Here is a 25,364-nt window from a genome sequence, read left to right as displayed (position 1 = left end):
CTAAGCGCCGGATGGAGCCACGGTGCCTCTGCAAAAATAGTCTCTGGAAGGAACTTGTTTTGGTGGAACGTGTACGTTCAAAAGTTGTTTTAGTAGCGCAACAGAAAACTCAGATTGGAAAGATAGTCTAGCTAGCTGTCTGGATTTACCCTGCAGAGATCTGAGGAGCAGTTAACCATAGTCCTCAGAAATACACCGGAGGTTAGAACGCCAACACAAAGAAAGAGGAAGGATCCTTTGAAGCAGGCCTCCACACTAACTTTTTGCCTTGGTTGCACTGGTGCGCCTAACTTTTTTATTTAGGTGCACCAGCACAAAATGTAGGTGCACCCAAATTTTTCCTCGCATCGCCGTAACGCTGAATGGCGATACACGATATATAGCTCTGTAATTTTTTACAAAGTGGGCTAAATGTTTTAAGTTTTAAGTCAAAGCCACTTTTCACAAGCTCTTTTATTAAAACAGATTGTGATTAAAATAAAATGCAAAGACAGGGTTTCCTTTACCAGTTTGAAAATATACAGCTGCAACACATGTAAATGAAAGTTATCTGAAATAAATAGCCTAGGATATATATAAAAAAAGAAATATATATATATATATGATCGCGTTTAACTTTACATAACTATCAAGATGACATTACGTGTATTTGTACGTGATATAGGCCTAATACTTTCCCCTTGGTAATGTAGCATATGAGTTGCACGGTTACATTAGACTCGAGCGGGCCGGCCGGTTACCCGGTTACATTAGACTCGAGCGGGCCGGCCGGTTACACGGTTACATTAGACTCGAGCGGCCGGACGGTTGCACGGTTACATTAGACTCGAGCGGGCCGGCCGGTTACACGGTTACATTAGACTCGAGCGGCCGGACGGTTGCACGGTTACATTAGACTCGAGCGGCCGGCCGGTTACACGGTTACATTCGGTCTCGTTCGGCATAGGGTCTAGGCATTAGTAGCTCATTTCCTGATTGATTCTACCACGACCACTCCAGTCCAGTGGAGGCGCTAATGAGCTAGATTACAACACACACAGTAGCAGAAGAATACCAGCAACACAACGGCCAACCATTGACATATATATAATGCCAACGGCACGAATGAAGTAAAAGAAAAAAACAGGAGTGAGTCGGTTCATTGACGTATGGCACTCGATTCTCCCGGCTCAGTGACACGAGTCGGGTTAATTAACCGGCTCTTCGTCAACGCTACTAGGTAGTCGTAGCGGCATAGCGTAAGTCAAAATTGAGTTGTTGCGTAGTTAAATGTACAAACAGAGCCAGTGATGGGTGCCTGATGTTTAACACACCTAGGGGGAAGCATGCTTTTGCCAAAAACCGGCGGAGGTTATGGCTTCAAGCCATAAGAGGGGCAGATTGGGGTCATATGCAAGAGTCAGGCTCCCATTGGATCAATCAGAAAAGTTGCAGCTTGATGTGTTCAGCTCAGTGATATCTACCTGTCAGGGCTGTGGTACTCCAGTCCGGACCATAGACCGTTAAAGATCCGGACTCAAGACAAGTTTAGACAGCTAGCTAAAGCTACGCCGATGTTTTGCTAACGTTAGCGCAACAGCGTTAGCCTAGCCTACTAGGTACATATTACGACTACCTTCGGAGTTTACTATATCTGCGTCCACGTTGCCAACATAAGACCTGTGGCGTTAGTGCTCCTTTTGTACATAACTTTATTGAATGAAATATTAAGCTTCGCTCCTCTGAGATGGGTGGGTTTTTGTTACGTTACATACAAAGCTAACTAGTTATAGTTAGCCTACATTAGCTACCGGACATTAGCTAACGTTGCCGAGACAGTGGCAGTAGAGCTTCGGCGAGCTAACCAAGACAGTGTTGTCGCCCTCTCGCCCACAATCAACCTCTGCTGCTAAAAACAATCAAACTGCAGTGATGTTTTGAAACAAACATATCGTACCTTTTCCCAGAAATCCTGGCCATTATTTTAAGGCATAAACCAACCATAAGGGTACACTCAGGAGTAACCCTGCTGCTAACACGGGCTATTACATTAGCCTAAAATGATAAATATAGCCATACATATATATCACATTAACACTGCAAAATTAAAGACCGACAAACCGATGCTACTAAAATCATGTTTTATTTGAGTCAGCAGTTATATACAAACAAAAGGAATACGCCACTGGAATGCATGTCGACATTCTAGCAGCGATGTTTCCCCATTGGATGAATGGCAAACAGAGCTATAGCTAGCTTCCTCGTAACGAGACCTCTCCAGCTCACAAAAATTGATTAAATTGTAATCGGTCAAAAACGTTAGCTTTGTAAGACTATAAAGTATGTGTTATATAAATGCCATGACGAAATTCAAAGTGTAAATACATGCAATGTATGTCGAAAGTCTAGCCGCGATGTTTCCCCATTGAAATGAATGGCAAACAGAGCTACAGCTAGCATCTCATAACGAGACCTCTCCAGCTCACAAACAATTATTAAATTGTAATCGGTCAAAAACGTTAGCTTTGTAAGAGCATAGAGTAAGTGTTATATAAATGCCATGTCGAAATGAAGTGATTAAGACATTATGTGCACTGAGACAAAAATGCGTTTGCATTATCGGACCAGCTTACCGTCTATAGACTAGAGCTGTGTTCGAAACCGTTCCCTCATTCACTCACTGACTATTCCCTATTTTATTAAATAGTGAACTATATAGGGAATGACCAAACAAGATTTTGGACACTCACTGAAAATATGTAGTATACAGCAGTGATTTATGTGTGGAATTTACACTGTATTGTAAAAGGTGAACTACATTATTTAATTCATCACTTTAAATAATGGTAAAAATATTGCAAGTGTTTGTGGTTTATGTAGTTTTTGAAGTTAATGCCCATTTCAATGTGAAATAAAGGTCTTTCTAAAGCTACATTTGTTGTTTTTCTGAAGTAACTATAGGAACATACAGTATTGTAGTCATACAAGACATTGGTAATTTGATAGAATTTATAATTGATTAAAAGTGTCTATTTGGGCTTTAATCAACATAAATGATTTCTTAAATGTTACCATACTTACTTGAATGTTGACAAAGGATCAGCAAAATGTAGTTTGTGCTTTTGTCTGTCTTTATGTACTTGTCAATTTTTAATCACCATGAAAACACTTCACCAAAATCCTTTTAGATTAATTTATATATTTGAATATATTTTAAATACGTAGTCAAGTGTTTAGTAGGTAATCGAAAATGCACTAGGTGCTGTTTAATCTGTGTAGGGTTATTGTAAATTCATTATAACAAAAGTATGATCACAAATTGCAAAGAAAAAATAAACAACTTATTCAATGTAATAATTAAATGAATGTACCTTATATTTACTGCAATGACATTTTTAAAGTAAGAAAACTAAAAACCATACAAGGACATGCAATGTCAATATCTAATTATAACAGTTTAATCCTATACATAAAATATCTCAATTATATGCCTTATACATATTTCTAAAGTGCTAACTTTTAGGTTTGAATCGTGAACCGAACGCAGAGCCAGGAGTGTGAATTAACAGGTTTTATTTAAAGTATCGAGTCCAGGTTTCTGAGGGGGGAAAAGCACGTCAAAGTTTCCAGGATGGAGAACGGGTCGGTGGTTTCTGGGAAGGAGCGGGTCCGTCAGAGGAAGATAGCAGGCCGGCTAGTGGTGGGGGGTCCAGTGGTGGTGGCTGCTCCGGTGGATGGCAGGAGTGAAGCGGTAGCAGGAGTCAGGTTCCAATGGCAGCTGAGGCACAAGAGAAAGGATAAGGACAGGCAAATGTTTGTAATAGACAAACATGTAGTTAAGGCATGGTAGATCACAATTAATTATATTAATATATGCGCTTGTACATGAATCTATGCTTCAGTTGAGGACATGCAGTATTAAGGAAACATGCTCCTACATGTCAAATTTATCTTAGACAATGTGTATTGTACGCAACACTTTTTTAATATGTACATTTTGGTAATAAACAGCACTTGTAAATATAGATTGTAACATGTATGTGACTCATCTTAAAACAGACTAATGTGCTAACAGAAGGTCTTCAAATAGATTAGCAGACACAGCTACAGTAAGTGGAAGAAAGACATCAGTGTAACAGCATCAACGCATATTCTGGCCCACTGCCCCGCCCAGAGACCTCCGTCTCCGAGTCTACGCGTTCCCCCCGTGGCTTTGTCCGAGGGTGAGGGTGACGGTGATGCGCTGTGGGTGCCGCCGCGGCGGGGATGATATTATGTGCCTGTCCTTCAGGCACCTCCATGTAACGTTGCCCAACTCTCGGGCAGGAACATAGATTTCAGTATATTCAAGTAAAAGCAGTCTCTGCTTGTCCTGTGCGAATCCGCCACACGAAACTCAGATGTGAGGGGGTAATTTCTAAATCACACGCAGTCCCAAAATTATTCTAATCCCGTGCGAATATAGGGTTTAATATGACTTTGCACCATAGCATTAACTATATCAGGCTTTGATTTTAAGCTAACATTAGCTACCATTACATGTAATGGTAGTGATAGCTTGCGGGTTAGGGAGGCATGCGCATCGATTAGCAATAACACCAGATATGGTTAAAAATAGATCACCGGCGAGAGCGTTGTGCATACCTACTGTATATGACTGTAACGTTAAATATATATTTGATTCCGTTTATACTCTGCATAATGTTAGCCCGCTAGCTTGGTAAGCAAGGTGCAATCTAGTTAGCAAACTGATATTAATTGGGATGCTAATTTTCGCTAACGAAAAACAGTATTTAAAAAAATGTAACGTTACTTACCAGAAAAACGGAACTGCCGAGTCCTTTGAGTGTCTTGTCGTCCAACCGAACGCTGAACAAGACATTAGGCAACCAAAGTGTCACAGTCACTACGAAGAAAGCTGGTCAAACTCCAAAATGAAGTTGACGTGCCTTGAATAAGCTTTGCTAAACCTCTTGTCATGATTGACAGGCCGCGAACTGTCAATCACATCATAGCCACGCCCTAAAACACCCTCTGCTTTATCGCCGATTTTAAAATCAACGAGACCATAATTCAAAAAATGAACATTATTCTGTTCAGAAGTTCATTGTTTTGCAGAAGACTTAAAACTAGCGATTGAGGCCATAAACTCATTATGAAGAGGTTTACTGAGGTAATAAATCAAGTGAGAAGTGGGTCACTTTCTCATAGACTTCTACAGAAACCGACCTCCTTTTGCAACTGCACGTGTCGCCCCCTGCTGGAATTCCGATATAATGCAGGTTTAAGGCAATTCCGCATTTGCAGCACTTTGCAAAACCGGATGGCCTGTCCACTAATAATATACAGTCTATGGTCAGTACCCTCTGTTCCAACTGCACAATCTGTTCTGCGCATGCGCAAGATGTTTGCGCATGCGCTGTGGTACGATGATTTGAGTTTGACACTACCCGATCTGTTCCAACACTAGCCTCCACCGGGAAGCTAACGTTAGTTTAGCTAATAGCTAATTCACGTTAGTTTGAGCTAATAGCTAATTCGGGCAGACCGCTAGGTGATTATAGCGGTCTGCCGTTAGCCTCCACTGGGAAGCTAACGTTACTTTAGCGAACAGTTCATTTGGCTAACCGCTAGCTGATTGTAGCGGTCTGCCGTCCGTCAGCCTCCACAGTTAAGCTAACGTTAGTTTAGCTAACAGCTAATTCGGCTAACCGCTAGCTGAGACCGCATGCAAACTTTTAAAAGACCCTCAAAATAAAACTTCAAAACAAACGTTAACATATATAACAGCTGTTACGTCAGTTCTGCTTTACTTGTGCTCATTTAAAATACAATCACTCAATACTTGTCTTTATTGTTACTGTAAAGTCTTAATTTTGCTGTAGCCTGCTTTTCCATTATGTTTGACTTAACGTTATTTTAGACTGAATCTAGCTGTCCGTTCTGCCTGCACGATCCGTTCTGCGCATGCGTTATTTGTCGGCCAGTGGTTAGTCGAATTAGCTGTTAGCTAAACTAACGTTAGCTTATTCAAGAAAATTGGAGGATTAGAATTTCTTCTCAGGGACTTTAATGTTAACAAACTACCTATTTCATTGTCAGAGTTTCACAAACAAATACTCTTGTATTGGAAAATGTTATACGTACATAACTTCTCACCCCACACATCTGTACTCTGGAACAATAGATATATTTTGCACCGCAACAAATCTCTATTCTTTGAGGATTGGTATGTGAGAAGCATATGGTCCATGGTCGACTTAATGGATACCAACAGACAATTTTTAAATTATGAACAGTTTTGCATCAAACATAATTTCAAACCCTTAAAATCAGACTTTACTAAATTACATAAAGCACTACCCCAAGGATTTGTCCTTCTAACAAGAAATATTTTGGCATACTATCCGATACAACCACAATTGACCCCACTATCAATTCAAGGGTTCTCTATTCTGGATAAAAAATGCACTAACCACTTTATTAGAAATTGTTTTATTGATTATCTTTACCCTAAAATGCATAATAAAAATAATATACTACAAAAATTTGATAAAGTTTCAATCACTAAACTAAGAACAATGTATCTAACACTCCCGATTTCTCCTAAAGTGAAAGAAACACATTTCAAAGTAATGAACAACATTTACCCCTGTAAAGAATTACTGAGACTTCGCTTTGGTATAGATGATAATAAATGTACATTCTGTGAAAATGATGTTGAAACTACGGACCATATGTTTTTCTTATGTAATGTGATACAGACATTTTGGTGTGATATACATACATGGGTTAAGCAACAGATGTCTTCATTCCCAACCTCTTTCTCCTGTGACGATATAACATTTGGATTGATATTGCAAAGCAAGGGTGTTGAGCTCTGTACTAATTCAATTGTATGTCTAGCTAAATTCTTTATTTACAAATGTAGAATTATGAAATCCTCTCCCAAATTTGTTTTTTTTTTAAATGAATTTAAAATGTACTTAATCCTTAAAAACTCTGAAAAGTCCTAAAGCACAAAACATATATGATACCCTAAAACACTTCCCAACTGAGATTAATAGCTGAACAATGACTGGAATCCCTTATTTTATTTTTTATTTTTTTCCACTCTATGTTTGAATGTCTCTTCTCCCTTAATAACCATCCTTACTTTTGTTACTAAAACTACTTGTATATTTCCTGTTTGTATTAAGTGCTGCTCCATCTGGCTATATTTTCCTTGTATCCCACTTTGGTTATAACGAGTTTTATGCAGCCATGTTTGTTTGTAAATCTTAATATTTCAATAAAAAAAAAAAAAAAAAAAAAAACTAAAACTAACGTTAGCTTGGGTGGAAGGCTAGTGTCGGTACACGATCCGTTCTGCCTGCACGATCCGTTCTGCACATGCGTGATCCGTTCTGCACATGCGCAAAATGTTCGCGCATGCGCTGTTGTACGAGGATTTACGACGCTGCACGATCTGTTCCACGCTTCCGGTCAACAGCCAAGCTAACGTTAGTTACGCTTCCGGTCGACAGCCAAGCTAACGTTAGTTACGCTTCCGGTCAACAGCCAAGCTAACGTTAGTTACGCTTCCGGTCGACAGCCAAGCTAACGTTAGTTACGCTTCCGGTCAACAGCCAAGCTAACGTTAGTTACGCTTCCGGTCAACAGCCAAGCTAACGTTAATTACTCTTCCGGTCGACAGCCAAGCTAACGTTAGTTTAGCTAACCGCTAATTCGGCTAACCGCTAGCTGAGACAGCATGTAATAACTTTAAAAGACCCTCAAAATAAAACGTAAAAATAAACGTTAATATATATAACCGCTGTTACGTCAGTTCTACTTTACTTGTGCTCATTTAAAATCCAATCACTCAACACTTGTCTTTATTGTTATTGCTGTAAAGTCTTAATGTAGCTGTAGCCTGCTTTTCCCATTAAGTTTGACTTAACGTCATTTTAGACTGAATCTAGCTGTCAGCTAGTGGTTAGCCAAATTAGCTGTTAGCTAAACTAACGTTAGCTTCCTGTTGGAGGCTAGCGTGGAACATATCGTGCAGGTCGCAAACAGTAATATCTTGCGCATGTGCAGAACGGATCGTGCAGGCAGAACGGATCGTGTACCGACAGCTAGCGTGGAACCAGATCGGGCAGGTCGTAAAACAGTATTATCATCTGCGCATGCGTGAACATCTTGCGCATGCGCAGAACGGATTGTGCAGGTGGAACGGATCGGGTACTGACAGTATGTACACTCAAATAAGCTGTGCATTGTGGTTATTTTATAGTGGACTAGATAGTGAATGAAATTGACCGCGGAGAATTTGAACACCACTACTAAATGGCGAACACACTATACAGTGCACTATTCCCGTGACAGGGAACGGTTTCCAACACAGCTCAGGTGTAGCCAGACCTTTCTCCACAGCACTGTTTCAGCGCTAGAGAAAGGTCTGGAAGCACCCATTCAGTTCAATTACAAACCCATTCAGTTCAAATAGAAAAATGTATTTATAGTGTCATATATAGATAGATAGATATAGTGAAGTATTAAATCTTTCATATTCTCCCCGGGTTCAGTGCTGGGCTACGACCCCTGCTGCCCCCGTGCTGCTGGTTCTGATTAGCCTCCTGCCAGTCATGTTTTACGAGAATCTTGTCATAAACTCACAGTGACACTCAGTTTACACCGCCACCCTCTACAAACCCATTCATCAGGATGGCTCCCAGATGTGAGAACATCAGCTCCGTGTTGCAGAGTCAAGAGCCCAAAGAAACCCTCCTTGTTACACAAGCCTTCTTTAACTCTTCTTGGCACTTTAATGTTCTAAATATATAACTCTTATTGCATTCTTTTAAAGGAACACCTCTCATATATCTTACTTTATTGAACTGTGGGGCACCTCCCTGTGGCATGTTTTTAGATGAAGATTTACATCTTTACTCATGTGCACAACATATAAGGATGCAGGCAGGGTTGATGGTTTAAAGATGGTGCTACTTGCTTTCTAGCAAATATTGAAAGTGTACTTCACTTAAGTGTTGTCTTTTCATTTAAAGCTACTTTATGCTGCTAGTCCAATACATTTCAGAGGAAGACTTTTTACTGCACAACAGTTTTTTGACATAAATGTAATGTATTTTAATGTCCTAAAAATGTTTTACGTAAAAAAACAAGGGCCTAAAAATGTACGTACAGTGAAGGGAGGCCAATACGGGGGGGGAAGTGTGCTCTCGACTGCAAGCGTGAGAGGGAGGCCTGGTTCAGGGCGCAGTCCCATCAGCAAAAGGGGATCCGGCCATCGCTGCAGGGTGGTGCGGCGTTGTGTCACTTCAACCACCCGTTTGTGTGATGTCCTGTTGCGTTATTTAACCCGCCAATGTAGCACAATTACTGTTCTCCGTCAGATCGTTTATGGATCTCAACGTTTTTCACACTTGAAGGCAGAGAGAAAGAAAAGAGACTGAGCGACTGAGGAAACAGTCAGCTGTTCCACAAACAGTTCCAGGGCAGTTCGGTGCTTGTGTTTGGTGTTGTAAAACAGTTCGGTGCTTGTGTTTGGTGTTGTAAAACTTTCTTGTGGCAGCGATAGAGGCAGTGATGTTAACTGTTTCCTGTACGGGACTCTCACACCGCCTCAAAACACGCTGACAAGTCTGATCGCCGGTTACGTGTACGTGACGTCGGGTTGCGTTTTGCCAAAAGGTGAAGTCGGTCTCAACTTTTCGCCACTGGCCGCTGCGTTTTTTTCCGGCGCCCGCCGCCACAGCCTAAACACACTACCGACGTTCAAAATGAATGGAAAGACCTGCATTTCCGTGGCACCGTCTGGCGGCTGATTCAGGAAGTGTGAATGCAGGCTTACGCCAACATCAAGGGCATTACAGTGGTCAAGTCGGGTCGAGACAAAAGCATGCATAGCCCTTTCTATATTGCTAAAAGATACAAAGAGCTTGACATTAGATAAGAAAAAGCTTGATTTGATTACAGAGCAGAGCAATTTGTGGCGGGTGGGGTGTTGCCCCCCGTGTCACCGGGGGCTTTTATCCAAAGCAACTTACAATTGCTATATATGTCAGAGGTCGCACGCCTCTGGAGCAACTAGGGGTTAAGTGTCTTGCTCAGGGACACATTGGTTGATGTATCGCAGTGGGAATCGAACCCGGATCTCCCGCACCAAAGACGTGTCATATTCACTGCGCCATCACCACCCCTACTCTCCTACTTCAACCCCTGGGCGAGACCCCCTTTGAGCTAAATTGGGCACCTGATGGCTTTGACCTTTTCCTGTCCATCTCTGTTCATTTGGCACTCGACAATCAACAGATTTCCCCCCTGACTGACTTTAGCCCACTAATTCCATTAGAGTATTGCTCTATACCGGGAAAAAATGTTAAAATCTTTTGCAACACAAAAGGGTTAAGTATCAAAAGTAAGTGAGTGCTCTTTCAAAGTGATTATTATAAGTGCATTAACATGTAAAATGCATCATATTTTATACATTTATCTTGTGTTTTATCTGTAAAAGTATTGTAAAAACATCAATATTTTCATCTTAAATGTATTGGAGTAGAAGAATAAAGTAAAATGGAAATACGCATGTAGAGAACATGCATCTACCCATGTAAAAGTACTTTCTGCCGCAGCAGCACGTAGGAACATGGTACATTGTTGTAGAACCACAGATTTACATTAAACATAAGATAAATTTAGCCGTCCCCGGGGCCTGAGGTCTGCGATAGGGAAACCACTTCCTGAACACACAGACACATGGCACGTAAACACATAAACAGTGGAAGTGCTCGATTTGCACACATTTGACTTTTGAAGTGTTTGTCTTCTACTTTTTTTCAAGAGACATGCTTTTGCACTATTTTCTCGAATAAAATAAGAAATCTGGCATGTGTCTTTTCATGTAAATTTGGATAACGATGCGGATTAAATATTAAAAATAAAACCCTTTATTTCATAGGTCAATAATCTCCTAGGAGATTTGCTAAAAAGGTCAAGAACTATGTAATCTGGTACTAACAGTAGGGAAGAAAGTTCGGTTACACTTGAAGGTATCCACATAAGAGTGACATGACACTGTCATGAACGTGTCATAAACATTATAAACAAGTCATAAACGTTGATGACATAACGCTTCTTTTAGGAAGTGTCATTTGGTTTTTGTCATGACAAGTTATGGTTAGAGTTATGGTTAGGGTTCGTGTGTCATGACAGTGTCATGTCACTCTTATGTAGATACCTTCAAGTAAAGTGTTACCGAAAGTTCTGAGATGGTTATTTTAGTGTAGTTGTGACTTTCGGAGTCTTACTCAAATAGCCTTGAGTAAATAAAAAATAATTGAAAGTCAACCACTTGTGCTATCGAAACTTCTGATTCTTTTATTTCTGACATTTTATTGGACCAAAAATGTTATTTATTCAAAGATTATAAGTGTCCAACCTCAATGAAGCTCAAAGTGGGCGGCTCCTGGTGGCTCCTTGACACCATCTTGGCAGTGCCTGATTTCGCCTAACTCCCACGTAATCCAAATATGGGCAAATAGGTGGAGCGTGGATGGAGCTGAGGCGGGCTGAATGAAGCCTGCAGTCTACTCTCGCCTCATGTGACTGCAGCCACCTGTCAGTCAAAGCGGTCATGGTGTTAATTATGCATAACTTTAAGCCTTAATATAATTTAAACGGGAGGGTTCCAGTTGTCATGGAAGGGGAAATTAGCCTATAGCTATAGAGATCAAAACCGATTTTGTACCAGGCTGTAAACAGGTTTAATTTTGCTGTAAAGTTGGGCAATTTAACATGGGCATCCATGGGGATCTTCTCCCTTTTGGTGCCAGCCTCAAGTGGCCATTCGAAGAACTGCAGTTTTTGTCACTACACATTGGCATTTCCTTTTATAAGTTAATAATAAGTATGTTAAAAATGTACTTGGTTTCATTCCACCACTGTATCAGAACTAACATTCAGTGTGATCACTTGATCAATGATGCGAAAGGCGTTTGTGTCGGCCGAAGCTTCTTCATTACTCGTGTGGAACAGGTGTAAACAAACCTCCAAAATGTATCGCAGGAAGAAGAAGCAATGCTTGGGTTTAGAGATGGGCCAACAGAAGGAAAAGGACTCGGGGTGATGATTAGAAAGATAGAGGCCACTTAAATCCGTGGCACAGGATGGGGCTCCACCCGAGGTCATTTAATGATAAAAACTGCTCCATTTTACAGCCACATTCATCTGCGCTTCCTGTCTTTAACAATGCACTTCCTTTTCACAATTTCCTGCATTCAGCTCTTTGATAAAAATGTATCCTTGTGGACATTGTGATCTATTCTAAAGCAGACCGGAGGCTGGAGTTTGTTAAAGCCTAAACAGTCACACTCTGCGGGTAAAAAGGGTAGCTATAGTAACCATGTGGATAAACCTTTTCATTTACTCACAGTAGTTTGGATTTAAAGTACTTTTAGATTGATTTCTTAGCTCTGTAGCTGTCTGTTTCTATGACGGCGTACTTTGTAGATAATTTATTTTTCCATAGACTGGGAAGGAGGGGGTAAAATTCAGAGAAAATACTCGGAATTTCCGAAATTAAAGTCGTACATTTACGAGAGAAAAACTTGGAGATCCTCAGAGATTAAAGTGGTAAATTTACAAATCAGGTATCACGATATTCTTGACAAAATACCTCAATATCGATATTGTCACTTTACTGTAATGCAGCCTTTAAAAACAGGAAAAGACAACACTTATGTCATATCATGATATTACGATATCCAAAATCTAAGACAATATCTAGTCTCATATCACGATATCGATATATTGCCCAGCCCTAGAATCTTTTTTTTTTTTTTTTATTAAGTTCAGCATTGCCATTTCTTTAATGAACTTTGGGAACTCTGGAAGGCTTCATCCTCCAGTCCAGTTGGCCACTGAATTATAGGATAGACTTATGTTTCGGGGGTTAAATTACATTAAAGATTTGTATGTTTCTGTGCCCCTCACTCAGCTGTTGAACGTCAACTCCTGAGTTACCTGAGTCTGCCTGGGTTACTCCCAAGGTCCACCTTCCTGCACCATCTGCTGTGTGTCTACGTGAGTCTTGTGTTTTTCTTGTTACATTATACACCAAAGAAATCGCACAAAACTGAAAAAAACACATGTCCGTCTTGTGATGAGACCTGGAGTAAGAGGGGTAAACAAGGACGGGGGGAGGCTGCAGATCCCCCAAAGCTTTCAAGTATCAGGTTTTTACGTAGTTTTTTAGTATTGGTCCATTATTCTGTTCCTTGCAATCCGACTCGCTGCAGGTTGGAGTTTTTCCATCAAACACATCAAAGTGTTTTTAAAGTAACTAAAGGCAAGGGAAATGTATTGATGTGGCTGTAGGGAGGGTACATGATTTAAGTGTAAATGCTGCCCCCGTGTAGTGATTCTTACATTTCATTTGTACTGTAGGTGGTACAAACTAATCAAGGTACCTCAAAAAAGGAAAATGTTATTCTTTTCATCAGCGCCTCTCAGGTTCAGCGGGAGGTTATATTAAGCCTTCAGACTCTGTTTTCCCAGTTTGCTCAACTCAATCAAGATGCGATGTGCGATTGCAGCACTGATGGCTTTTTATTTCCCCTTTTTCATTTCTGTCAAATCAAAGCCAAACAGTCAAAGCCGTCAGCTTGTCAGAGAGAGAGAGAGAGAGAGAGAGAGAGAGAGAGAGAGAGAGAGAGAGAGAGAGAGAGAGAGAGAGAGAGAGAGAGAGAGAGAGAGAGAGAGAGAGAGAGAGAGAGAGAGAGAGAGAGAGAGAGAGAGAGAGAGAGAGAGAGAGAGTCTGTATCTCGCTACCATTCTGCAGCCCCATGTTCTCAAACGTTCCTGTTTTCCACTGTAAGTAAAAAGGGAAAATTCCTGTGAACATCTTTATTCTAGTAAAAGGTTATGACATGGTTAATAGGGGTGTAACGATTGTATAACACTGATCTGGATCGATTAAATGATCAACGATTCCAATATCATCGATGGAAGAAAGAAGGAATATTGGACTGAAATTCATCAGGTGGAAATAAAAAACAAAGATAAGATAAGCAACTGTTTGCGAACCAGTACATCAACTGCATAGGTGGGGGAGTAAGGGAATACATGTACCGGCGTTATGTATTCAGAATACAAATTATGAGTATCCTTATTCTGTTACAATTACAATTTAAGTAGTTGGTATTTAGAATACCAAGAAAGAGAGAGAGAGTTGTTAAAATCAATGGATTACACGACGATACTGATCTGTTTCACAAATTTATTCACTCTCTAAATAAATTAAGGCAACTCCATGCATTTCCCAGAAGCCCCAATATGAAAATGAAAATTTGCATGATCGGTCACAGTGGAGTCGGAAGAGGAGGAGGAGCAGCAGCAGCAGCAACAGAGCCAGGGCAGGAATGAGTTTCTATCTTGGAAATTCAAACCGCATTTCTCATTAAAAATCCAAAAACTCCACCTCCAACCTGAAGAAGCATCTTAAAGCTAGTTAGATTTTTTTAATTAGCCAGAGGTAGTCGTCTGCTGTAGTTTTACTGGTCACCTTCCTATTTTATAGTTGTATCAGGTAGCTACCTGCTTAGTTGACATGGGACTTTACATTCTCCTATGGGCTGAATTACTAGCCCCAGAGCCGTTGAAAGACTGACTAGCCCTGTTTGACCTGCTAGCTAACGTTAGCTAAAATTAGCTCGTGGTAGCTTAGACTGGTTAGATTTTTGTAGTATGCAGTTCGGGACTACTTTCAGGGAGACTTGGGCCTAACACATTCAGCCAGTTGGAGCAGAAGAACACACCAGAATAGGCCAGTTTAGTAAGCAGGATTTGATGGCTGCATTCCTACACTTATCAAATGCATTTCAATGTGGAAGTAATCCAAGTATTCAGAAAACGTTACTCAGATTGAGTAATGTAACGGCATACGTTACAAATTACATTTTTGGGCATGTATTCTGTAACGGGATACGTTTTGAAAGTATCCTTCCCAACACTGTTGATAAATGAGATTTTCATTCAAAACTACAAAGTTCCACCTCATGGTGGCCCTTAAGGAAAGTCAGGAGGATTACCAAGGTCAGTGGTGTTCCTCCTCTGGGAAACATGAATGTCTGTACACAATGTAATGAAAATCCAATTAATAATGGTTGAGATATTTTAGTTTAGACCAAAGCGGTGGACCGACCAACTGACCAACTGACATTGCTATGAAGTCACGCCACTACCTTGGCTAAAAAAGAAATAAATGTAAACGTTTTTTTAATTGTTTTATTTTACTTGAACTCTTTACCCCTCTGCACTAAGAGCTGTCGTTGTTTTCTTCTCCCCTTAGCAAGAAAGGCGGAGAGCAGCTGTGTCACGCCAGCAGAAAGGCCCCCGTTACATAAGCCGTGTCTTTGTATGTGCAGACAGAAAACAGCCACACATCATATGACGATACAAGGAATAATATTTATCTTTCTTTGCATGTGCAATATATTACAATATATAGATGACAGGAAACATTACACTGACGAAACATCTTTACAACAACACAACTGGGAAAATCTATAAAGAGAGCAGACCCCCATTAATGCAAAGCTGTGTGTATGCGTGTGCATGTGCGTGTGTCTAGACATCATTAGTCAAATCAACCATGTTTCAAAAGAAGTGTATTCACAGGGTTAATGTTATTTTTTTGTGCGCTAAACAAAATGCAATGTGATTATCTTTATCACTCTTCCATTTAATAGCCAAAGTGATAATAATTATGCACGAAGGAAATAAGTGAGGAAATTAGGGAGTGCACCTTTTAGAGCTGATAAACTTAGAAATGAATCAGCAACAAATTTGAGATAAATTGCTAGTCTATTTTATTTAAGAAAATGACCCCAAATTCCAGCTCTTCAAACATAAATATTTGCTGTTTTCTGACCGTAAACTTTGACATTTCAACTGATAGTTCTACAAAACAAAGGATTTGAATATGTAAACTAAAAGTTTTTTTTTTTTTGGAAAATACTGAAGGGCATTTTTCTAACTATTTGCGGACATTTTCTAGACCAAATGATTAACCAAAAATCAATAAAATAACTGTCAGATGAATTGATAATGAAAATAGTCATTAGTTGCTGCAGCACTAGTACCTTTTTTTTTTTTAAGTGTTGAGACTGCGCTGTGACACATTACTGACCCAGGCTGGGACAGACCCGGACCGGTCCAACTTGGTCCCAGCAGTCGCAAATAGCTCAACAGTTGTTATGTGCAAGTAGTTAGCTTTGTTATACCAAGTTCCCTCACTGACTATAATCTCACAGATCTACAGAAAATAGTGTATAGAGACATGCATGTTGACATACGAAAGCTATAGTTTACTACTACTACTTACTCTCTTTTTCTAGCAGCCGTGTGAAGCTAAAAGAAACGAGCACCGAACGTTTGCCACAGAGTAAACACTTCCACTCCGGATTGGACCAAAGTAAGCGAGCTGTAGATTTGACCGCGCCCTCAAATGAGATCATACCTTCCTTCGCCGCTACAAGCCAGCAGATTGAGACCAGTTCATGTTTTACGGACACAACAGGCAGTGTTTCCAGTGTTCAGGATGCAGATGGGAGCTGCGGGCAGGTTTCAGGGGGTGGGTTGAGGTCTCTGAACGGCTCCGAGAGGCGCGGACCCTGCAGGCGGGACAGCAGCGTGGTCCGGCGGCTGCTGCTGACGGAATCCTGTTGGTTTAACTTGGCCTTCAGCGGGCGGCAGCACTGCATGCTGCCCGCAAAGTCCGAGAGGAGGTGGCCGCTGAAGATCATGTAGATCCAGGGGTTGCAGCAGCTGTTGAGGCTGGCCAGCAGGGCGGTGAGCGTCACCGTGGTGTTCTCGGAGTCTGCAGGGAAACAAAAGATTTATGAGGCACGCACTCAGATGTTAACAACTAATCAGAGGTGTTTACTCGTTCTCTGGAGTCGCTGGCATGCCTGCCAAATGTTTATTCTCCCCTCCAGCCCCAGTTTGAGCCTGTAATCGCTGGATTTACAGTTTGGGACTTTTGCATTTTGGATTTTATCCAGTACAACGGACCTGTGTCCAGTGCTCCGACACTTTTTGGCTGTTTGTATAGAAATATATATGATCTTGTAATGTTTTCAGTTCATTTAATGTTGTAAAACGAATGTGTAACTTCTTACCTTTCTAAGAGAAAATCATTTTAACCATTTACATTAGCTTTGTCTTTACAATAGTCAGCAAAAGGAAGCTAATACCGGTGAATTAGCCGCGCCATGCTACCCTTGGCTATGCTGGGACAGCCCTATCTCCCCGCTGTAAAAACTCACTGGGCACTGGTGGTTTTTCCGGGGGGCCGTACTTGTTCTTCACAATAAAATGACATGCATCAACAACTCCAAATTAAGCAGTTAAAAGTGCCTTAATTTCCATTAAAGTTATACCAACTACCTGAGTTTCGCCCAAGTGTTCTTACTGCTTTTTCTTATCATAGTCACTTTCCTTTACTAATTAGACATGTAAATGTCCATGTACATACACGAAAATTCACACTTAGATTCCTAGATGTGTATTAATTACTTCTATTCGCACTACGGGGACGATTGCACAGGAAAAGCACATGTCTGGATATGGCCAATCACAGCGAACGGTGGCCCTCATTTATCAACCTAACGTAGAAACCAGCGCAGATATGAGCGCAGAAATCATCTTACGACAGGCTTCACGTGTGATTTATGAAACGTTCGTATCACACCAATCAGAGCGTAAGAATGGTCGTACATTGATAAATGCAGCGGCTGGAAACGATCGTAATTTGAATATCACGCCCCAATATATTCTGGGTTTTGAGGCCTCGCCCCTACAATTTACAACATGGCGAGACGTAATCCGGCTGAGAAGCGGCACTCAGAGGTGGAGATTGAAACCCTGATATCTCCGGTTCATTTGCACTAACGTGTGGACTATTGGCAGCCTGAAAACTGGTATTAAAGGCTGTAGAAAGAATGGAAAGAGATCACTGATGCGGTCAACAGTGTTGCCGTAGTAAATCGGACTCCAGCTGAAGTTTAGCCTATTTAATTTATACATCCTTGACGCATTTTCTATAGTCCTAATAGTAATATACAGGCTTATATTGCAATCTCTTAGGCCTACATGGTGTACCTATATTTAAATAAACACACGGTAGCGGAGTTTATGCAGTGTCTTTTATTTTGTTTTTTTTCATGAGTCAGAACGAGACAACAGCTGAGGAGAGCGCGTGTCTTCGCCCCCCCGTGCTGGACCACCACCTCGACCCCGGTCTCCTGACAGCAGAGGGGCTGGGAAAACAAGCCGAAATAACTCGGTCAATGGCAGAAATAAATCGTTCACGACATAGAAATGAAAACCTGAATTATAAATAAAAATGTTGTGCATCGTCATGTTTCCTGTAGTCTATGAATATCATTGCCAAACATAACACTATAGGCTACCTTTTAAAAGCGAGGAATAATAATATCCTGTCTCCTTCAGTTGGGGCTGTTCTGGACACTGCTCTCTGGGCATCGGGTCATCTGACTCCATCGCTACATTTATGGCACCCAGTTTCCCTGCGAGATGTTGTGCCGAACCCCACAGGCTAAAACAATGTTGCAGACGTTTTCTGCCATGTATAGGGTCCCCCCACTGATGCGAGCCATCTGCAGTCGTACGCCTGTTTTAGGTCGTATGCACGTTTCATAAATGAGGGCCGGTGTGTCCAAACATGGACACAGTTGCATTACCTTGCTATACACTGTGTAGGTCTGCAATTGCCAATTATTTCCATTACAGAATCATTTTACAATTCCTGTACTGGATACTGTCAGACTTTAGGCTAACGTTAGCAGCTCCGTGCTGCTTCTTTATTGGATTTGGGGAAGTTTACGCTCCAGTTACCCCCAAAGTCATTATCAAAGGTAGCTTTACGTTTACCAAACACATCAGTTAGTCCTCATCCCAAAAGCCTTCTCTGTTGTAATGATTAAATTAATAACATACTGTTTATAGATACCAACAATTAGTAAGCTGAGGAGCATTTTTTTCTTATGCTCATAACTCGCTCTGCACTGCAACACAAGCACAAAGCATGTCTCTTACATGGATCATATGGTGAGGATGCTGACTTTTTGCCTTGGGACATGTTAGCGTTAGCCTCAGTATCAATATCATGTGTGTAGACATGAAATGTTAAATTCAATTCAATTTTATTTATAGTATCAAATCATAACAAGAGTTATCTCGAGACACTTTACAGATAGAGTAGGTCTAGACCACACTCTATGAATTCCAAAACCCCAACAATTACCGTAATTCCCTTGAGCAAGCATTAGCAGTGGCTGTAGCGACAGTCGCGAGGAAAAACTCCCTTTTAGGAAGAAACCTCGGCAGACCCAGACTCTCAAAGACTACTTTTACAAGGTTCTCATTATAAAACAAGTCAGCTGGAAGAAACATTAAAAGTTAGCCAGAAACGGTTTTCAACCAACTTATGGAGATCTTTTTTTTTTTTTTATTGGAAAAACAGCTGATAAAATCTGCCTGTGCCACTTATGACTTCAGGTTAGAAAAGAAAAGCTTGCTTTTGTCTATATCTGTCTGAAATAAAAACCCATTGTTACAAAAACTACCAAAGATTATCTAAATCTAAAAGAATTTAAAAACCTTTTATTATGAACGCTGTTGTATCGAGTGTTGTGGAACTGAAGTGTTATGAGTAGGGATGATCGAGACACTGGGATAAGCTCACTCTTTTGTGTATTTAGAGAGAAAATAAAACGTATATGGTTAAGTCAAATGAACTAGGGACTAACAGTGGGGATCAGTGATTGGTCGTTAGGTACGCACGTACACTGCTCATTCGTGTTTCTGTCTGGCTGCTGATTGGGCGACACCCCCTCTCACTGAACACAGTCCAGAGAGCCAGAACATGTTGTTGTTGTTGTGGCTTGATTACATTTTGATCAATACTTTTTGGGATTTAAGTTGCTTTTGAACATGTTCGGTTTCAACTGTCTTTATGCCGTGTTCCTCTGAAAATGAATTCCTGTCAGAGTCAAAAAGCCCCCTGAAGCAGCCCCTGTGGACTCTCATGAGTCAGTAAAACTCTCTTTAGAAGCCATAATGAAATTCCTTAGCTCGTTGAGCAGCAGCTCATGCAGGCAGGTTTTTACAGACTTTGAGGCAGCAAAGTAAAATTCATATCCTTACATCCATCATATGAAGATCACACCACACTGACTGCACAAATATTTCATTTGTTCTTTGGAACAGTTTGGCCTCATGCAAAGTTTCCAGTTGAAATATTTCCTCTTTTTCAGTGTGACATACTACACTTATATATATATTTTTTATACACTTTTAACTGATGTGAAGAGAATATTTTATATATATATATAATTAAAACTCAAACATGATCAGTCAGTGCGGTGACAGGTTATATATTTTTCAAACTTAAATATTTCCACTTTTCCATCGTGATCTTCCACACCTGCACACCTGCTTTTTGTTTGAAAAAGTGGAAACACTTCGGTGGTTGACATCTTTTGGTTTTAGGGAAATTTCTCCACAACAATGGACCTTTTTCACAGCAGACATTTTGACTTGTCTAAGACCAGAGGCCTGTACTACGAAGCAAGATCAACTTGTCCTGGATTTCTTTCAGTAATCCGGCTTCACTTAACCTAATAACCTGTACTACGACGCTGGTTATCAACTAGTTCAGTCAACTCAGGGTTTCCCAATCCAGCGGCGCGCGCGTTCACATAAAAGAGGCGGTGTTTGCGCACCACAACCAATCGCAAACATCTACGCATGTTATATAAGAAGAGCAAATTATAATTCTCCATAAATATGAAGAACACAGACACGGTTTTACAGGGAAAACGCAATACAGTCGCTGCTTCCTAAAACAGGAAAGAAAGCTGGCAAAAAAATAAATAAATAGGCGACGCTGTAGATGTTTAAATCACAACGCTTATTAATATCACTTCCTCATCAGTCAGGACCAAGATCTGACCATAATTACACTTGTGCTTTCCATAAACTGTCGCTGCTTTAGCCTATTATTTCAGTTGCAACCTTGGCAGTGGGAAGCGACCGTGAGAGCAAATAAAAAATATAAAAACATAATTCAAACCGATATGCGCATTGGCAACACATGGCTCAAGAAGCCGATATGTAATTCCCTCCCATTAAAATATATAGGCTATATTTCATAAAAATACCCATGTTAACGGGGTTTTTGGTCTCTCAATGTTTTAACTTTTATGAGCGCATATCTCTCTCTCTCTCTCTCTCTCTCTCCACCGAGCTCCGCCTGATCTTCTATAAGAATGGTGACGCCATTATCAATCGACCTATTGATTGGTCAGTAGGCGGTGCTTTAACACCGGTTGATCTCCAACTTAACCTGCTCCCGACCAGGTTAGGCGTTCAGCATGAGTTACCACGGCGATTGAACCCGATAACAACTGATCCACCTTCGTAGTACAGAAAATCCTGGGTTGAGCCTCAAGTTAGCTCGTTAACGCCAAATCCTGCTTCGTAGTACAGGCCTCCTGTTTACACGTACGTGGTTATTTTTTAACAAACAGAGACATTTCCCTTCGTTTGTACCCTTCATTTACACACAAAAGGAGAATTCGCCTCTGAAACCGAGTCTTTCCAAAAACTCCGGCCAGAGTGGAGATTATTGAAATCTTCTTTTGCACGTAAACTGAGACAAACGGAGGTTTAGGCAGCCGACAGAGAGAAAGAGGAAGTGATTCGTTGCTGTTGTTGCTTTTTTCGGGATTCTGATTGGCTAACGTGGGCTTGAGCTTCTCATTACACTGCCACCTACAGGTTTGGCATGCTCTTGACTGCATTGACGGCATATATACAAGGGTACATGTAAACGAACACTTTTCTGAAAACTGATAGCTGTGGACGATGTTATTTTTGAAAACAGAGGTTGAAATGTCCATTTATGAAAATAGCCGGCCACGTGGAAACGTAGCAATAGTAGGAAAAGCACAGCTGAAATTGATAACCTTAACGATGGCTCAATTCCATCAAGTGTCCCAGAAAGCTATTTCAGTGAGTCAGCATGCACAATACCAGGGTCTCTCCTAAGTGGAATGCAGCCATCAGTAATGGTTTAATACCAGGGTCTCTCCTAAGTGGAATGCAGCCATCAGTAATGGTTTAATACCAGGGTCTCTCCTAAGTGGAATGCAGCCATCAGTAATGGTTTAATACCAGGGTCTCTCCTAAGTGGAATGCAGCCATCAGTAATGGTTTAATACCAGGGTCTCTCCTAAGTGGAATGCAGCCATCAGTAATGGTTTAATACCAGGGCCTCTCCTAAGTGGAATGCAGCCATCAGTAATGGTTTAATACCAGGACCTCTCCTAAGTGGAATGCAGCCATCATTAATGGTTTAATACCAGGACCTCTCCTAAGTGGAATGCAGCCATCATTAATGGTTTAATACCAGGGCCTCTCCTAAGTGGAATGCAGCCATCATTAATGGTTTAATACCAGGGCCTCTCCAAAGTGGAATGCAGCCATCATTAATGGTTTAATACCAGGACCTCTCCTAAGTGGAATGCAGCCATCATTAATGGTTTAATACCAGGGCCTCTCCTAAGTGGAATGCAGCCATCATTAATGGTTTAATGCCAGGGCCTCTCCTAAGTGGAATGCAGCCATCATTAATGGTTTAATACCAGGGCCTCTCCTAAGTGGAATGCAGCCCTCAGTAATGGTTTTGAACACACCTGTGCTTTTCCTACTATGACATGCCAACATGTCTGCCGTGAAAAAGGTCTAGATTATGGTTTCACGCGTTCATGTTGTTGCTGATCTTCTGACTTTTCATGTAGCGTCATCATCAGGTCAAACTATTATAATGTGTCCAGCGCTATGGTTTATGAACTAACATTCATATCATCCTCAACTCTGTACTTTGTGTTCAGTGCCAATTAGCCAATGTTTGAATGCTAAGTCGTATTCCACTTCCGGGATTGCTCCGGTGCTGCAGGAAATTTGGAGGAGGGTCTGGCAGAGCGAGACTACTAAGACGCTAACCTAAGACGGTGAACATGGTAAACACTCGAGGGAAAGTGAGGGGATCACTGACGTAAACACAGTTCATCATCTATAGATGTCCTTTTATGACTCAATATTCCAGGTTTTCTGTTTGACGTACAACACGCACACACCTGCCTTTATTTTAAAAAATCCCTATGCAGGACTTACAGTAAAATAAGAGCAAATAAAAGCAATCCTAACGTCTTTCTTTTTTTTTTTTTTTTTAAGATTACTTTTTGGGGCTTTTCCACCTTTATTTTGACAGGACAACTAGGTGAGAAAGGAGAGAGAAAGAGAGGGGGAAGACGCACAGGAAATCGCCACAGGTCAGATTCAAACCCCTGACCTCTGCGTCGAGGCATAAACCTCTCAATGTACATGCGCCCGCTCTACCCACTGAACCAACCCGGGCACAATCCTAATGTCTTTCCGCTCAGATATGGATAAACTACAATCCCAAATACATTCCCTTTCGATTCAAACTATGATTGACTGGATGGAAAAAGAGAGGCTATGATTTTCAGTCTGTAATCTTTGCTCTTTTTCTGTGAAATACTGGATAAGTATTCCTCTTCAGGCCTCTAGAAATGTGTCAAATGAAACGAGGTGAGAAGCAAAAAAACCCAGTTTGATTGAACTGCTGTCAGCTCAGACGTTTAAAAAGGCATTCTATGTATTTTATTCAGTTTTATTAAAGTATGTGTGTGTTTCACTTGGCTGCAACACAAATTTCCCCTTATAGAGCTGGGATAATATGATTTTGTCCCGATTCGATTCTTTCACAATAAATACATGGGTGCCGATTTGATTTTTATTGCAATTATCATTTATTGCGATTTGATGTATTGAGTATTGCAATTTTCTTTTCTTTCTTTAACAAAAGCAAAAGTTGAATAATACACTTCTAGAGACAATATATCATGAGACATTTCTAAAAAAAAAAAACTAATTGTTAAGAAGAATGCGCAATTCTTCCACCCCTTTTGGCTACAATAAAGTGCTGCATTTTAGGAGGGCATAAAAATAGGAATTATGTGTTGATAGGAGGTTTAATATATCACTTGGTGTAACGTCAGTGGGGAGATGGCGTGACTCACCGTCCCAGGAGAAGGTCTTGTCCCACACGGACCACATCTGCACGGTGAAGAAAGGCGCCCAGCACACCACGTACGCCAGCACGATCACGAAAGTCATCTTCACCGTGCGTAATTTGGCGCGGGAGATGGTGCTGACGCTGCTGACCGAGCTCCGGCTCAGGACCCCGGTTTTGGACTCCGCCGCGGAGCCCGCGGTCTTGTTCCTCCGGGTCTTATACTTGAGGTTCATCCAGATGGTGCGGCAGATGAGTCCGTAGCAGAGCACGAGCACGGCCACCGGCACGAGGAAGATCCCGACCGTCGTCCAGGTGATGTACGCGCGCAGCCCCCACGGCTCCACGAAGTGTCCCCAGCAGTCGTAGACTGCCGAGCCGGGATGCACCTCGCTCAGGGAGAAGATGAAGTACTGCGGGCTGCTGAGCACCAGGCTGCACGCCCACGTCGAGCCGATCATGATGTGCGCGCGCTGCGTCGGTTGCTGGAGCGTCTGCAGCGGGTGGCAGATGGCGATGTAGCGGTCCAGGGTCATCATCACCATCATGTAGGTGGAGGCGAACATGCCCAGCACCTGCAGGTGCTTGACGACGCGGCACAGGAAGTCCGGGCCGTGGAAGCGGTAGGTGACCTCCCAGCAGAGCTGCGGCAGCACCTGGAAGAATGCCACCACCAGGTCCGCCAGGCTCAGGTGCTTCATGAACAGGTGCATGCGCGACGGCTTCCGCCGCGTTTTGTACATGGCCAGCAGCACGCTCACGTTCCCCACCACCGCCGCGAGGAACGCGAGGCTCAGGACTGTGATCTCGAGCTTGGCCACGTCCTCGTTCCGTCCGAACGGGTCGGTGTCATTTCTCTTCCCGCCGATGTCTCCGGCGGCCGCACCGGACTCCAGCGGCTGCGTTGAGTTGGACCCGTCAGTGCAGTTTGTGCCCGTGGTGTTGCAGGAGCTCTCCCAGGGGAAGAGCATGGTGGCCGCTTGTCCTCCGTGCGCGCCGAGGTGGCTGCCCGCCTGCCTGCCTGTGCGCTACCGTCACCACCGGGTGACTGTGACTGAAACTCGCCGATTACTCCAACATGTATGGGATTATCACCGGGTTGCGCGCGAAGGGAAGTGCTCAAAAGTCATAAACCAAAATCCACAATTATGTTTCCACCCGTGGCGCACAGCAACTCCTGCTTTGAATCGGAGCAACG

At 41.8% G+C, this 25,364-nt stretch overlaps 1 protein-coding gene and 2 long non-coding RNA genes across 3 annotated transcripts in view; 1 reads left to right on the top strand and 2 right to left on the bottom strand.

Annotated features, from left to right (window-relative positions):
• Positions 1 to 17,380, top strand: part of LOC114550284 (uncharacterized) — a 22,089-nt gene extending 4,709 nt beyond the window's left edge. Inside the window, exons 2-3 of the long non-coding RNA XR_003691671.1 lie at positions 12,980 to 13,065; positions 16,383 to 17,380. This is a non-coding gene — a long non-coding RNA (uncharacterized LOC114550284). The remainder of the gene's footprint in view (positions 1 to 12,979; positions 13,066 to 16,382) is intronic.
• On the bottom strand, positions 3,536 to 4,919 carry LOC114550283 (uncharacterized). Its single transcript, XR_003691670.1, has 2 exons — positions 4,797 to 4,919; positions 3,536 to 3,757 (listed from the first exon to the last, which is right to left on the bottom strand). It is a non-coding gene; the product is annotated as an uncharacterized LOC114550283 (long non-coding RNA).
• LOC114550282 (arg8-vasotocin receptor) lies at positions 15,592 to 25,364 on the bottom strand. Its single transcript, XM_028570938.1, has 2 exons — positions 24,174 to 25,364; positions 15,592 to 16,861 (listed from the first exon to the last, which is right to left on the bottom strand). The coding sequence occupies exons 1-2, from the start codon at positions 25,135 to 25,137 to the stop codon at positions 16,578 to 16,580; spliced, it is 1,248 nt and encodes a 415-aa protein (XP_028426739.1). The 5' UTR covers positions 25,138 to 25,364; the 3' UTR covers positions 15,592 to 16,577.

The sequence above is a fragment of the Perca flavescens genome, chromosome 23 (genome assembly GCF_004354835.1).
Source record: "Perca flavescens isolate YP-PL-M2 chromosome 23, PFLA_1.0, whole genome shotgun sequence".
Taxonomy (NCBI): Eukaryota; Metazoa; Chordata; class Actinopteri; order Perciformes; family Percidae; genus Perca; species Perca flavescens.
Note: the sequence above shows the minus strand (reverse complement) of the source record. Positions and strands in the feature narration are given on the sequence as shown.